The sequence below is a fragment of the Trichosurus vulpecula genome, chromosome 1 (genome assembly GCF_011100635.1).
Source record: "Trichosurus vulpecula isolate mTriVul1 chromosome 1, mTriVul1.pri, whole genome shotgun sequence".
Taxonomy (NCBI): domain Eukaryota; kingdom Metazoa; phylum Chordata; class Mammalia; order Diprotodontia; family Phalangeridae; genus Trichosurus; species Trichosurus vulpecula.
In genome coordinates this window covers 413231496-413248658 of record NC_050573.1, presented here as the reverse complement: position 1 = coordinate 413248658, position 17163 = coordinate 413231496, and the positions used below count along the sequence as shown (strand labels likewise).

At 33.9% G+C, this 17163-nt stretch overlaps 1 protein-coding gene across 1 annotated transcript in view; it reads right to left on the bottom strand.

The window, feature by feature from the left end:
- Window positions 1-17163, bottom strand: part of PARP8 (poly(ADP-ribose) polymerase family member 8) — a 221780-nt gene that overhangs the window by 92332 nt on the left and 112285 nt on the right. Inside the window, exon 3 of the mRNA XM_036742146.1 lies at window positions 13150-13187. Coding sequence (XP_036598041.1) covers window positions 13150-13187 — 38 coding nt within the window. The remainder of the gene's footprint in view (window positions 1-13149; window positions 13188-17163) is intronic.

The window sequence follows — 17163 nt, the reverse complement described above, 5'->3', positions numbered from 1 at the left end:
TCACAAGCTTGGATATCAGGTCCTCAAGTCTATACAAGATTAGAAATAGCAACCAAGAAGGGCAGGGGGCAGCCAAGCAAGTGCCTGTTAGAAGTAGATACAATTACCACATAAGTAATGGGAGCTGGCTGCCTTACATTAAGGACAGAGACAAGAAAAAAAATTAGAAAGCAGATGCAGAACTGTATTACTGCATAATATAATAATGGATATTCATAATTATGTCCTTCATGACCTTGAATTCATTTTTGTTAGTCTGTTCAAGAAGGTAGGAAATTCTAGGATACATTTTACAAGGAATCTTATAAAATGATCAAAATAAAACAATAGTGGCACTGAAAGGGAAGAGCATCAGTTATTTGAAAAAGTCTATTCCTTGGCAAATGCAAGCTCAGTTAGGTTTCGTTCTGTGCTTTCAAGCATCTCATTCTCTACCAAGCTTCAGGAAGACATATTAAAAACCTTCATTTGTAATATTCATTTTTACTCATCATTATCATAACCTGTTACACAAGAGGAAAAAAAGTCAGCATATTACAGGTGAATGCTGGATCTGGAACAAGAGGATCCACTCCTTCAACCTAATTGGGTGACCATAAGATATTTTCCTCTTTACCTTCAGTTTCCCTCATCTTAAAATAAGAGCATTGAACAAAATTATGTCCAAGGTCTCTTCCAATTCTAAATCTGATGGTGACTAAAATGGCAAGCTACTAGCTATTTCAGGGGCAAAAAATAATAATTCCTCACCAGTCATCATCTTCAATTCTTTGGGTTTTTTGTTTTTGTTTGGGTGTTTTTTTGGAGAGAAGGGCAGGGCAATTGGGGTTAATTAATTTGCCTAAGGTCACACAGCTAAGTGAGTGTGTCATGTGTCAAGTATCTGAGGCCGAATTTGACCTCAGGTCCTCCTGACTCCAGGGCCAGGCCAGTGCTCTACTTACTGCACCACCTAGCTGCCCCCATGTATCACTTGAAACATGATTTGGGATAGGATTTGAATTCTACTGATTCTAGCATATGTATCCCAGATTTTTTTCTCTAATTTAAATGGATCTAAACAAATTAATTTTGTATTTCTTAAGACCAAAATTACTACAAGGCAAAAGGTCCTGAATTTCAGGGAAAGCTTAATACCCAAGAAAAAAATAGAATAGCTGTGACAATCTTAAAAAAAGGATCTCAATTCCATCCACTGGCTATGTTTCACTTGCTCCTTCTATAAAATAAGGACATGTTACTTGGTTATACTTAACATACTTTACAGCTCTAGGAATCCAATCTACTCTTGTATTTTTGATAAAGTCCTTTCCAAGTTCTCTTAGTAGAAGTAACAAATATCTCCATTTTCCCTCTGGAGATGGAGACAAAAGAATGGTTTAGGAAGGCAACTCAAGTAAGTAACAGTGGGAATGACTGCCAAAAGAAGAGTGAATAAAAATTCCAGAGCCTGGTAATTGTCTCAATGATCTCTGTGCATATAGAGGCATGTTATCATATCAAGGATTGCTGATCTTTCTGGGAGAGCTCAAATAATGAGTTTCCTATTCAAATCCCAGTAGTGTGAAAAAGAGCAATGGCTGGAGTGTTCTCTTAATGAAGGAAGATAACACAGACTCTTAAATTTAATAATGGAATGCAAGAGTTTTTATGGGATAAACCAGCATCATCCCAATCCTCAGGGAGCCAGAGGCAAAAAGAAAGAGCCCACACTCAAGGGGCAATCACCTCTGAAAGGCATTGTGGGGTAATAGAAAGGAGACTGAATTTGAAGTCAAGGAACTTTGGGTTCAAAACCCCAGCTTTGTCCTTTACTATCCATACAATGTTAAGTGATGAAGTCACTTAGCCTCTCTAAGCCTTACTTTCTTCTAGATGATATATAAAGTACCTCCTAGCTCTAAAACTACGACCCAATCACCCTTCAAAGAACCTGACCAGATCAGGCAGGTATCAGTAGACTCAAGGCATAATGTTATTACACAGCCTGTTTTCTAGGGAAATTTCACTGAATGCATTATTTTGAACTCATTGAATCTTTGGCCTGCACTACTGAAAATAGGCATTCTGATGGTTTTGCATTGCTATGGCTCTAAAGAATACCTTGGATTGATCCCCCTGCTTCTATTATCTCATATTCTCAATATGTCTTCCACATATCTGTAGGGAAGTGTCTTGAATCTTGTGAGTTTTGAGATGCCTTTGGGACATCCAATTCAAGATATTCTTCAGACAACAGAAGCATAAATATATCGTAAATTGGCAACTTACAGGCAGAAGGCCAAATCCCCAAATACCCCCGCCTTTTTTTGATACTACCTCAATATAAGAATATTTTGTACATTTTAAAATAAAGTATCATTATACTTGGAAATGTATTTTAAAAAATTATTGACTTTCGAGGAGGTACAAAAACAGATGGTAAGTAAACTGTAGTTTCCCTACCCCTAAATTGTGGCTAATGAAAGAAATTAGGGTTGGATATAAGGATTTGGGAATCATTTCTATAGAGATGATAATTAAACCTATGGGACCTTCCTCCATCAAATCACATATCCAAACTTATTTGTTTAAATGACTGGCCCAAGGCAAGGTATCTTTATTCCTCTTATTGCCAAAACTGCAATAGAGGAACTGAAGTACCACTTTCTTTTCTGAGTTCCACAAACTATAGTCTAAATTTGCATTTCAAAGATGTACTATTTAGTAAATTTAGTGAAATGGTAGAAGCTAAACAATGGATCTGAATTGTGAAACATGAAATCTGTATCTCTGGAGCTGAGATGAAATGAAAGAAAAAAAATCTAAAATGATTTTGGAAAAATTACTGACAAATGATTATCCAAAATGCCAAATAAATCAATATGCTTCCAATACCAACCTTATTTTATCTAAAAGAAAAGCCCTCAGAAATAACATGAGTAAGACAACAAGCATACATCATTTCAATACTATTTTAAAGTACACTGAAAATTATAAGTTAAGTGAAAAGTGTTTGAAAACATTGCTATTCCTAAGAACAACTAACTTCCATTCTTAATATATTGGTAAATATAACTTGAAAATAAAATGTTTAAGATTATAATGTACTTAGGTAATAGGAATAACTGTCACTCTATTTTATCACTATATAAAGTGACAGAGATAAACTACAAATAAAAACTATATATAATCATTATATATACTCTATATACCACTCGACATATATCTATATTGCTATATAGCATAATAAAATATTAGAGCAATAAGGAACTTCAATGATCATTCAGGCCAATTCATTTTATATATGAAGAAATTTGAAACAGAGAGGTTAAACCATTTGATCTAATCCACACACAAGTAGTAAGTGTCAGACTGGAATTGAATTCGGATCGTTTGACTACACATCTAGTCTTTCTTTGGGCTGTACCAACTCTTCTGAATGTTGTCTAATACTACGCCAATTACATCATAAGGCAATAGCAAAGTCAGCTCTACTTTGACCTATGGATGTATTTTCAAAAAGGCATATGTACACATTGGAGAGAGAATGGAACTAAATCAAATAGAAACAGAATTTTGAAAGGGGGAAACCTAGCTTTTCTGTTTATAAGTTTAATGATTGTGAAGTCACTTAACTGAAAAAGTTTTGTCATTTTTTTTTAAACTAAGGGGATTAGACTAGATCTTTGAAATCTCATTCTAGATCACATAATCTCTATTATGATAACCTAAATACACTAAAATTTCCGTACCTTTATAAATCTGATCAAAGAAAGTATCATTTGAAAATCAATATTAAATCAAATAATCTTATTAGAATGAAATCATCACCTTGATTTTTTGTTTGGAATTTAGTCTATTGAGATTTTAAGAGGGATGGCCCTATAAATGGGAAAACCTCCAGAACTACCTTTGGCCCAGAACTATCCTAGGTGGGGGAGGGAAGAGTCAATTATGAGATAAGAGGTAATGGGTTGGACTGATAGTTCTTGCTGTGACCAACCAGCCTTGCAGAGATAGCCTCATCAGTTTATTCATTTCAGTGCAGACCTGGGATATTCCCACTTGTGGCCCACTAGACAAGAGGCTACACAATCAACCAGTGCTTTCTGATGATAACTGACAGGATGATTACTGTGCTGTCCATGGTAGCTAGTAAGATAATTGTCCCTTCCTAAATATCAATGAACTATCCACTATCAAACACCATCACTATCATTATCATAACTTACATTTATCTATGTAAAGTGCTTTATTGCCTACAAAGTGTTTTCTTTCCAAAGAGGTTCAGGAGGGATAAAGCTCATTTTTTCTGCCTACCAGAGAAAAAAAAACCCTCAAGTCTTTAAACAACTCAAAAGAAATGAAATGTGATTATCTGTATGCCTACATACAAAAGGTATGTGTACACTGATGATTAACAGTACCATGCCACGCTCAGTGACTAAATCATATCCTAATTGCTGATTTTATTTTTATAACAACTCTGAAGCAAAATGCTTTAAGGATCTCTTAAGAGTACTCCAAGCAGTGGGCAGAAAATTAGAATGCAAAGGAGCTGTCAAGTTCTATCAAGCATAGTTGTTGGTTCCACCAATTGAATCTTTCTAGTACACTTGCTGTGTTATTATACCATTAGAGGCACATAATTTGTAAGGACGAATAATGCCTACTGATACATCCCACCATTACATATTTTTTAAATTATGTAAAATTAGGCTCAGACACATCACAAAACATTAACAGGAATATTCAAATATGAAAAGGAAAACACTTCATTTAATTTTTCAAACACTTTCACTATAAACTTAATAACAAGCTCAAATAAAGTATTGACAACCAAACAATCATCTCCACTTAAATAAAAAGAAAAAAATAATAACACAAAATAAATTTCAACGGAATAATAAAAATATCGATTTATGTAATCTGCAACTCCTTGAAATTTGGTCAACCAGTGTAAATTTAGAAGTATTTAGGTTACTGGAAACTAAATAATCTAATCCTAAAGAGGGAGTGGGTCAAAAGAACACTGAAACAATCGATAATTTCATTAAAGATAATGACAAAATTAAACAACATGACTAAATTGGTAGGAAGAAGCTAAAGCAACACTTCAGGGAGAATTTATATCTCTGAACACATCAACAAGAGAGAAAGAGCAAATCAATGAATTGAGCACGCAACTAAAGATATAAAAAGGACAAATTAAAAATCCCCAATTAAAAAGAAAAATAGAAATCCCATAAAAATCAAGAGAAGCTAATAAAAGTGAAAGTTAAAAAAATGAACTAACAAATAAAACTAAGAACAAGTCTTATGGGGAAAAAAATGAAACATTGGTTAATTCAATTTTTAAAAAAGAAAAACAAATTACCAGTATCAAAAATTAAAAAAAAAAGAGGCAATGGGAGCCCTGAGGGACAGTATCAATTCCCAAAGGGATTAAGAACTCTGAAGAACAGTATCATTTCCACTTCCATGGGAAGAAGGGAGCAGAGAAGAAATTTCAATTCAAGTCCCCAGGGATCAGAAGCCCTTCCCTGGGTAGGGACCACAGTACAGACAAGAGAACAGTGACCACACCTCTCTGCAGATCACAACACCTTGGAAGCACTGAAAACTTACCAAGTCACAAAATTAGATCTAAAAATGGCAGTTTGGAAAAAGACAGTGCCCATTCCTCTCCACCCCATCCTTCCCTATCCCCACTCTCCCAACCCCACCAGGCCAAAACTAATGTAAAAATCCAAATCAAGAAATAGAGTGCAAAAATGAGCCAACAACAACAACAACAACAAATCTGAACATAAAAAAAGCTACTATGGTGACTGGAAAAGGGGAAGAGACCAAGACACAAACCCAGAAGAAAATGAGGGCAAAAAAACACAATTAAAGCCTCAAAAAAAAATGATTTGGACCCAAGCCTAACAAGAATTCTCAGAAAAGCTTAACCATGGTTTTCAAAATCAAATAAGAATAGTAGAGGAAAAATTAGATAAAGAAATGAAATCAAAGAAAGAAAATTATGAAAGGACCTTAACAGCTTGGTAAAAGAGGCACAGATACATCCCAAAGAAAATAACAACTTAAACAAAATTGGCAAAGTGGAAAAAGAGGAACAAAACATCACTGGTGAAAATAAGTCCGTAAAAAGCAGACTTAGTCAATTGGAAAGAGGTACAAAAACTCACTATAGAAAATAATTCTTTAAAATTAGAACTGGGCAAGGACAAACTAATGACTCCATGGGATATGAAGAAAAAGAATGAAAAAATAGAAGAAAATTGAAATATGATAGGAAAAACAACTGACCTGGAAAATAGATCCAGGAGTGAAAATTTAAGATGCAATGGATTACTTGATCAAAGAAAGAGGCTAGAAATCCTATTTCAAGAAATTATCAAGGAATACTGTCATGATATTCTAGAAAGGGTAAAGCTGAAATTGAAAGAATCTACCAATCATCTCCTGAAAGAGATCCCAAAATGAAAACTCCTAGAAATATAGCCAAATTCCAGAGCTCCCAGTTCAAAGAGAAAATACTTCACAAACCCAGAAAGAAATGATTCTAATAGCATGGAACCACAGTCAGGATCATACAAGATTTAACAGGTACCACATTAAAGGAATGGAAGGTTTGGAATATGATATTCTGAAAGGAAAATCAAAAGCTGGGATTACAAACAAGAATAACATACCAAGCAAAACTGAGCATGAACTTTCAATGGAAAAAAAGGGGGGGGGGCATTTAGTGAAATAGAGGAATTCCAAGGATTCCTGGTGAAAAACAAGAATTGAATAGGAAATTTGACTTTCCACTACAAGATGCAAGTGAAGCATAAAAAGGTAAACATAAAAGAGAAATCATAAGGGATTCGATAAGGCCAAATTGTTTACCATTCTATATGGGAGGATGATACACATCTCTAAGAACTTTGTCATTATCTGGGCAATTAGAAGGATTCTTCACAGAAAGAGAGTTTCAAAGTGAGTTGATTTTATCAGGATGATGTTTTTAAAAATGGATAGGGGCAGCTAGGCGGCACAGTGAGTAAAGCACTGGTCCCAGAGTCAGGAGGGCCTGAGTTCAAATCTGACCTCAGACACCTGACATATTTACTAGCTGTGTGACCTTGGGCAAATCACTTCACCCCAATTGCCCTGCCTTCCCTCCTCCAGAAAAACAAACAAAAAAACTTTCTCAGCTATATATGGCATCTTCACAAAAACTGACCATAGATATAAAAACCTCACAAGCAACTGCAGAAAAGCAGAAATATTAAATGCACCCTTTTCAGACCATAAGGCAATTAAGGATACATTTTTTAGGAAAAGAGTAAAGGGAAAGGAAGAATAGTGAAAATTATTTCACATAAAAGAGGAACACAAGGAAGAGTTTTTATAGTGGAGGGGGAGAATAGGGGGTAGGCAATGTTTAAACCTACTCATATCTAAATTGTTTTATAGAGGAAAATATATAAATATGTATGTATATACACACATATACATATGTACATACATACACACACACACACACACACACAAACACACACACACACACACACACATTCAGTTGGCAATAGAAATCTCTTACCCAACCAGGAAGTGGGAAGAGAAAGGGACAAGATAAAGGGAGTAGAAGTCAATAATAGGGAGGGCAGATGAAAGAAGGCAGTGGTCAAATGCAAAGCAGACTTTAGAGGAAAGACAGAATAAAAAGAGAGAGAAGGATAAAGAGAAAAAAATAGGATGGAGGGAAATGCACAGTTAGTAATTATAACTTTTAGTGTCAATGGAATGAATTCACCCATTAAAAAAAAGAAGAGAGAAAAAATGGATTATTGTTTAGAAGAAACACACTTGAAAAAGAGAGACACACAGGGAGTTAAAGTCACTGAGTGGAATAAAGTCTATTATGCTTCAGCTGAAAAAAAGGTAGGAGTAGCAATACGATCTCAGACAAAGCAAAAATAGGCTTAATTAAAAGGGATAAGGAGGGAAGCTACATCTTGCTAAAAGGCAAGAAAGACAACAAATATCAATACTAAAAACCTATGCAGAAAATGCACGACATCCATATTATAAAAGGAAAAGTTAAATGAATACAAGAGGAAATAGACAATAAAGCCATACTATTGTCCTCATGCAAGGACCTCACCTTTCCCTCTATAAGTTGGAAACATCTAACCATAAGATAAATTTAAAAAGAATTCAAGGAGATAGATAGCATCTTAGAAAATTTAAATATAATACACCTCTGGAGAAAACTGAATGCCTATAGAAAGGAGCATAACTTTCTTAGCTATAGGGGCAGCTAGGTGGCACAGTGAGTAAAGCACTGGTCCCAGAGTCAGGAGGACCTGAGTTCAAATCTGACCTCAGACACCTGACATATTTACTAGCTGTGTGACCTTGGGCAAATCACTTCACCCCAATTGCCCTGCCTTCCCTCCTCCAGAAAAACAAACAAAAAAACTTTCTCAGCTATATATGGCATCTTCACAAAAACTGACCATAGATATAAAAACCTCACAAGCAACTGCAGAAAAGCAGAAATATTAAATGCACCCTTTTCAGACCATAAGGCAATTAAGGATACATTTTTTAAAAGGAAGTGAAAGCATAGATAAAAAGTTAAAGTGTTTGACCCATTTAAAGAATGGGTCAAAAAAAAGCACTAATTTCATTAAACAGAATGACAATGAGACAATATCACAAAATTTGCGGGAAGTAGCCAAAGGAGCATTTTTATGTATGTTTATTTATATCTTTAAATGCATAAATTAAGGTCACAGAGAAAAAGTGGATCAATAAATTGGACGTGCAACTAAAAAAAGATAAAGAATAAATTAAAAATCCCCAAATAAACACCAAAATGGAAATCCTGAAAATCAAAAAGTTAAAAAAAAATAAGTGAAGGAAATAAAACTAGGAGCTAGTTTTATGAAAAAAAGATAAAATGGACAAACCATTAGTTAATTTCATTTTTAAAAAGAAAATCAAATTACTAGAACCAAAAATGAAAAGGGAATATACCACCAATCAAGATCAAATTAAGGCAACTATTTTGCCCAATTATATGCCAATTAAAATGACAATTTAAGTGAAATAGATGAATACTTACAAAAATATAAATTGCCTAGAGGAAATAGAATACTTAAATTACCCTATCTGAGAAAAAGAAATTGAACAAGACATCAATGAACTTCCTAAGAAAAAAATCCCCAGGATGAGATGGATTCACAAGTGAATCCTACCAAACATTTAAGGAACAACTAATCCCAATAATACATAAACTATTTTTAAAAATAGGTATAGGAGCCCTAAAAAAATTCCCTTTATGACACAAATATAGTGTATATATCTAAACCAGGGAGAGCAAAAAGAGGAAGAAAAACAATTTCCTTAATATTGATGCAAAAATTTTGAATACCAGCAAGATTTCAACAATATACCAAAAAGATCATATACTATGACCAGGCAGGATTCATATCAAGAATGCAGTACTGCTTCAATCTTAGGAAAACTAACATCATAATTAACCATATAACGATGACAACACAAATCTGATGATTATATTGGCAGGTGCAGTAAAAGCCTTTGACTAAAATACAAAACCCATTCTTATTATAAAACACAAGAAAACACAGAAATAGGCGGAATCTTTCTTAAAATGATCACTAGTTATCTCTCTAAAACCAAGAGCAAGTATTATCTGGAATTGGGATAAACTAGAAGCCTTCCAAACAAGATTTGGGGTGAAGCAAGGATGTCCATTATCACCACTACTATTCAATTTTGTATTAGAAATGCTAGCTATAGCAATGAGACAGGAAAAGGAAATTGAAGGTATAATAGGCAACAAGAAAACAAAAATATCATTCTTTACAGATGATATGGCAATCTTAGAGAACTCTAGAGACTCAATTTAAAAATCTAGTTGGAAAAATTAACTTTAGCAAAGCTACAATACATAAAATAAATACACATAAATCATCAGTATTTCTACATATGACCAACAAAATCAACCAAGGAAAAGTAAAAATGGAAATTCCATTTCAAATAACTGTAGACAATATAAAATACTTTGGAGTCTACATGCCAAGACAAACCCAGGGATTATATGAATACAATTACAAAAAAACTTTTCATACAAAAATAGACAAATCTAAACACTGAAGAACTACGAATTGTTCCTGGGCAGACTGAACCGATGTTATAAAAATGGCAATACCATATAAGTTAATTTACCTATTCAGTGTCATACTGATCAAAATACCAAAAATTATTTTATAGAGGTAAAAAAAATAATTATCTGGAAAAGCTAAGACTATCAAGGGAATCAATAAAAAAAAAGTATGAAGGAAGACCACCTTGTAGTTTGAAATTTCAAAGCATATTACACAAAGCAGTAATTATCAAAACAATTAGGCACTGGCAAAGAAATAGAGTGGCACTTCAGTAACATAGATTAGGTATACAATATAGAGTAGTAAAAGACCATAGTTATCTAGTGTTTGATAAACCCAATAAGTTTTAGGGGATAAGAACTCAAGATTTGAAGAAAACTGCTGGGAAAGAAGTTTGGCAGAAACTAGGCATGGAATGACATTTCCTACCACATTCCAAGATAACATCAAAATGGATAAATGATTTAGAGGCAATGGGTGGCCTCACAAGGAAATTAAGCAAGAACGGAAAAAGGTACCTGTCAGATTAATGGATAAGAAAAATGCTAATGACCAAACAAGAGGATTAGAAAAAGTAAAATCGATGACTGTTTACATGAAAATAAAAGGCTTCTGCACAAACAAACTTAACTCAGGAAAAATTAGAGGAAAACAGGAAACTGGAAGATAATCTTTATAGAAATATTCTCTGACAAAGGACACATTTCTCAAATATGCAGGCAACTCAGCCAAGTTTACAAAAAGAACAGCTATTCTCCAATTCATGTCAAAAAATATGAATAGGCAATTTGCAGAAGAAATCAAAAATCAAAGCTATCAATAGTCATAAAAATGCTTTAAGTCACTATTGTAGAAAAATGCAGATTAAAACAACTCTGAGGTCCCATCTGACCTATCAGTTTAGCTACCATGACAGAAAAGCAAAATGACAAATGTTGGAGGGAATGTGGAAAAACAGGTACACTAATGCTTTGTTAGTGGGATTATGAAATGGTCCAACCATTCTGGAGATAAACTCGATACTATAAAATTGTATACCCTACTCAGTAATAGCACTATTAGGTCTGTATTCCACAGAGATCAAAGAAAAAGGGAAAACAACCTGTATGTACAAAAAAAAAAAAAAAAGCACTTTTTATGGTAGCAAGGATTTGAAATTGAGGGGATGCCCATAAGTTCAGGAATAGATGAACAAGGTATGGTACACTATCATCCCGTAAAAAAATGGTAAAGGGAATGAGATCAGAAAAACATGGGAAGATTTAAATGAACTGATGTAAAACTGTGAGCGGAACCAAAAGAAAATTGTACACACTAACAGTAATATTGCAATGATGATAAACTATGAAAGACTTAGCTTTTCTGATCAATACAATGATTCAAGACAATTCCAAGGGGACATGATGACGAAAAATGCTGTCCACTTTGTATGCAGATTGAAGTATTTTTACTTTATTTTGAGGGGTTTTTTTATAACATGGCTAATAGATAGATGGACATCATATTACTTCCCTTCTCAGTGGGTGGGTGAGGAGCTACAAGGAAGGGAAGAATTTAGAACTCAAAATAATGAATGGTGTGTATGTGTAGGTATGCGGCTTGTTTTATTAATTCTGTCCTCCATTAAAAATGAATGGAAGAGCATTGACTTTCTAGTGAACATTGTCAAGTATTACTCAGTAAATATTAATTTCATTGTATCATAAAAACAAAGCACATTTCATATTCAATAGCACATGTACCAGTGGAAAATAAATGCAATAATCATATGACATACATGCTTAGGGTTCTTTCTGTGATGTTATATTTGAATGTCAATGGGACCTATTGAGAACATATTATGTCCATCAACTATCATATCTACGTAATTATAATAATGTAACAAAAATCATTGAATAGATTATTGGTGTGAGATGATCAAGTCCAATTCTTCTATTCTTTCTTCAAGGTTAAAATAATCCATGGACTCAAGTTATTCACTTTTTTTTCCCCCTTGAAAATCCATCACCATTCCAAATTAGTAGTAGAAAGAAAAGTTTGAGGAGGGGAAGAGTGTCAGTGGGAACAGGGTGACAGCAAAGTAGTTGAAGCATAAGTAATGGTAGGGTAAAAGTTTTTTGTTTTTTTTTAAATACGACAGATACAAGGGGAGGCAAACAAAAAGACAAAGGTCCCTGATAGTTCTACATTAAATGTAGCATGCCTCATAATTCATGTGAAATGTTTTGCTTTTTAGACAGGAGATATAACAAAGATAAAAAAGATTCATAAACTCCCTATTATGAAAAAATGCAAATTACTCATATGACTAGAGCACAGAAGGACTTATTTTACAGCTAAAGGAAAAAATGTCATATTCCCAATAGGAAATAGATTAACATACTTTTTTCCTTCCTTCACCTCCTTTTTTTTGTTTTTTTTTTTTTTGCCTTTTTTTCCATAGCAGAACCTCTTCGTGGCTGAAATCTTAATTTTGTTCATGATAAACATATCTTTGTGATCATAAACCAGGGGAATTATAAAGAAAAGAGCAAGGATCGCTTTTCTAAATGCAGGTAGAAACCAAATTTTATAAAGGCCCAAATGATGTTCCAAATCTAGCTTCTAGGCCATCATGGATCACTTTGAATTTTGGATTTAATATAATATTAATGTAATGTGAAGGTTTCATCTATTTCAATACATGCTGGTTTTCATTTTTGAGTTACTGGTTGTGATCTAAAACAAGGTCAGGAAAATATTTCTAAAAGTCAGTCAAAAAGCTTAAATGTACTCATTACATTAACCTCCTATTACATTAGTCTACCCAATTCACAGAACAATTGAAGCATCTATCTCTTTAGAGTCCTCCAAAGCAGATTTCAGAACACAACCACTCAAAAAATGTTGATGGCACATCCAAAGCCTTCAAAAATAATCCTTTTCATACAAATGAGGGTAGTAAAATTTAATATATGAAAATATTGCACTATACCTGGATAATCTTCTGATACATGTACTGAATAGGATACACTGCAAGAAAAAGAAAGGAGTGATCAAAATATTGCAAATTTTATATGTTTGATCTTTTTTCAAAAACCCAATATTATCCATTCAAAATAGCTATGCATGAATAAATTACAATAAAAAATGGACAAACATTCTGATATTTCAAGATGTATTATGTTACAGAATTAGTAACCTGTACCTTGATAGCTATACATACATTAAAAATAGCATAGTCAATGACAAATTAGCTATTCAAGCGTAACCTCTACACCACGATGAAAACAATGATACCTTATCGCAAGACCTAATACATTAATTAAGAAAAGCAAAAATCAACATTTCATACATTGGCTATATCTATTTTATCAAGCACATTTTCTTAAGTAGAAAAAAACTACATAAAATATTTTTCATTCTCCTTTAAATTTCAAGTATTATTTTTTAATACAGTACAGTAAAGAAAGCCCTGATTCTGAAGGCAGAAGCCCCAGGTTGAAATTTCACTGCCCACATCTGCTAGCTATGAGCCATTAGATAAGTAATCAAGTCTCATCAATAAAATGAAACTATTCACTAGATCATTTCTGAGGTCCCTCTAGATCTAGATCTGTAAGCCTAAGAAATAAGCTAAATTTTTCATTACATATGTATATACGACTGCCATTAATGAAGAGAAAATACAAAGAAAAATAAAAGAAATCCCCTTATGAAAAAAATCTGTATGGAAACAAACCCACATGTACAAAGATACTTATAGCAGCACTTTTTGTGGTGGCCAAAAACTGGAAATTTAGGGGATGCCCATCAATTGGGGAATGGCTGAACAAGCTGGGGTATATGAATTAATGGAATACCATTGTGCTATAAGACATGATAAGCAGGCGAACTTCTGAAAAACCTGGAAAGACTTATATGAACTGATGCTGAGTGAGGGGAGCAGAACCAGGAGAACATTGTACACAGTTACAGCCATATTGTGTGATGACTAACTTTGATAGACTTGGCTCTCCTCAGCAATGCAAAGTTCTAAGACAACCCCAAAAGGCTCATGATGGAAAATGCTATCCCACCTCCAAAGAAAGAATTACAAACTGAAGCATACTATTTGCTCTCTCTTTTTGTTTTGTTTTGTTTCTTCTTTCTTATGGTTCATTCCTTTGGTTATAACTCTTCTTTGCAACATGACTAATGTGAAAATGTGTTTAATGTGAATATATATGTAGTGTTTATGTCAGATTGCACGCTATCTCGGGGAGGAGAGTGGGGAAAAAGGGGGAGAAAATTTAGAACTCAAAAACTTGTGGAATTTAATGTTGTAAACTAAAAATATGGTCAGTATTTTCTCTGAAAATTACAGTCTTAGAGAATGGTGCTAGGAAACCGAGATGATAGGTGACTTGCCCAAAGTAGTTACTCAACCAATGTGTCAGAGATGGGAACTGCTGAATTCACGACTTCTACTTCCCTCCCCTCAAATCCCAGACCAGACCAGCTAACAGTCCATTCAACGGTGCTGTCTCTCTCACAAATTTCTCTCTCATAAATATTGTCTCTCTCTCTTTGAATCTGTCTTCCTCAATTCAAATCTTTATTTACACACACACACACACACACACACACACACACACACACACATCCTTTCTGATTGTGCAATAACTTCTTTAAGAATACTTTTACTAAGTGAACAGAAAAGTAAAATGACACATGTTACATAAGCTGTGGGAATACAGGAATTGTCAGTGGAAATGGGCACTATCCCAACCATCCTATAAAGCAATTTGAAACTATGACCAAAAAGCTATTAAATCATGCATATGCTTTGACCCAGTGTTATTGATACTACGTCTATATCCCAAAGAGATCAATGAAAGAGCAAACACAACCAAAGCAACAAAAATATTTATAGCAGGGTTTGTTTTTTTTTTTGGTAGTAGCAATGAACTAGAAACTGAGAGGATGCCCAGGAATTTCTGAATAGATGAACAAGCCATGTTATATGAATGTCATGGAATACTGTTGTCCTGTATGGTTTCAGAGAATGGTTTTGGAGGATGGTTTCAGAAAAACCTAAGAAAACTTGTATGAATTGATGGAGAACTGAGTGACCAGAATCAGGAGAAAAATTATATAATCATTTATATGCACACACACACATACAAATATACACACACATACAAACATACACACACATATATACACATGTAAGTATAATATATATGCTCTTATATAATAACAATTATATGATAATCATCTTTGAAAGCCTGAGCAACACAATGAACAATCACAATTCCAAAGGACCCCATGAAACATGCTGTCCTCCTCCAAATAATGACCAAGTGACCTCACAGTACAGATTGAAGCATGTTTTTTCCTCTTTTTCTTTCTTTCTTTCTTTCATTTGGAAAATGGTTATTGTGCTCGTTTCTTTTGTGTAACTTTATATATGGAATGGGCTTTTTCTTCCCTTCGTGATAGAATGGGAAAAGGAAGAAGAGAGGAAAGAAATTTGAAACTAAAAATAGAATAATTTAATTTTTTAAAATAAAATAAAAATAAAAAGACATTTATTGCGATGATATATTTACTAAACTAGTTAAGCTTTCACTTATTCTTTCTAAAGTTCTAACATTTTAAATTGAACAAGACGCTATATAAAAGCCTTATTTGGTTACTATGTGAACAACCAATCTTTTTTTCTACCCATACATTTATCCATTCTCTCACAAATTAACCTAGACTCAAGCAATTATATTGATACTTGTTTTATCTGACTACCTTCCCAGAGTTACTAGTCTTTTTTCTCCTCTCCATTAATGGTTTACCTTCATAATTCACTAGGTCCCCTCACCTATTTTACTTTTAATTGAACCTCGAATCATTTTTACACTACATTGGCCCTCATGCATAGATATCAATCAGGGGGAAAAAAAAGCACTCCTTATAGTAGTCCAGAAAATAAATGATAAAACTGCAGGCTGGCAGGCTGACAGTCTGACAGTGTTCATGGAAGACTAACAAAATATGCCTCAGACATTTTAGAAAAACAAACAAACAAACAAAACTTGGTAATGGATTGAACAAAGACTATAAATAATGGAGAACTGAATGAGGATGACTAGGAGAATAATGGGTAGCATCACTATAAAAAACTGGAAAATAGAATATAAAGCTGATTTCAAACGGAAATTAAATTAAACAAGGGAAGAACATCTAAATAGAGATGTCCTGAAGAGAACTAGCCCCAGAATTCAGGTCAAAGGTTAATATGGAAACAAAAATTTACGTTATTACCGCAGGGCTAAAGCTGTGAGATGGAGTGTTTTCACAGAAGGAAAGAGTAATCAGAGAGAAGGTTAAAGGGCTAAGGCGGGAGCCATCTAATTCAGGGAACAAGAGGCAAAAAATTATGTTTTTGAATTCGCATATATCACCATAGCAATACAAATTTAAATCAACGTAAACATTTATAACATTACTTCAAGCCATCCAGTCATAAAAACAAGAGTAACTCCGGTGGAGCACCTCCAAGTAACTACATGTAGGATTTTCTACCAAGATGGTGGAGAGCAATAAGGGATTGGCTTGGGCCAAAGCAGGTCATCTCCTCTCCTATTTGGTTATATTGTGGAACAGTGCCCCTATAGGAAACTCAATGACTAACAGGTTTAAAAGGTACATAGAGAAGATTCAAACAAGGATAGGTAGCAAAGGATAACTAATATGAGGAATTCTAAAGTTGGGAATGAAACAATGCTTGTGAACAATATAATGGGTAACAAAGAGAAGCTTTTTACAACAGTCATTGGGGGTGGAGGGAAGAAAAAACAAGTTTGAGAAGGAAAGTGATAATTGATCTTGGGGAGAGCTCAACATTTGTCAGCTAATAATGTTTATGTTTTCTTTGTTAAAGAAAATGACCTTCACAATGGGGAGTAAGAAACAAAATTAGTCACTAAGCAATTAAAATTCAAGTGAAGAAATAAAATAGAAAGTCAGCACT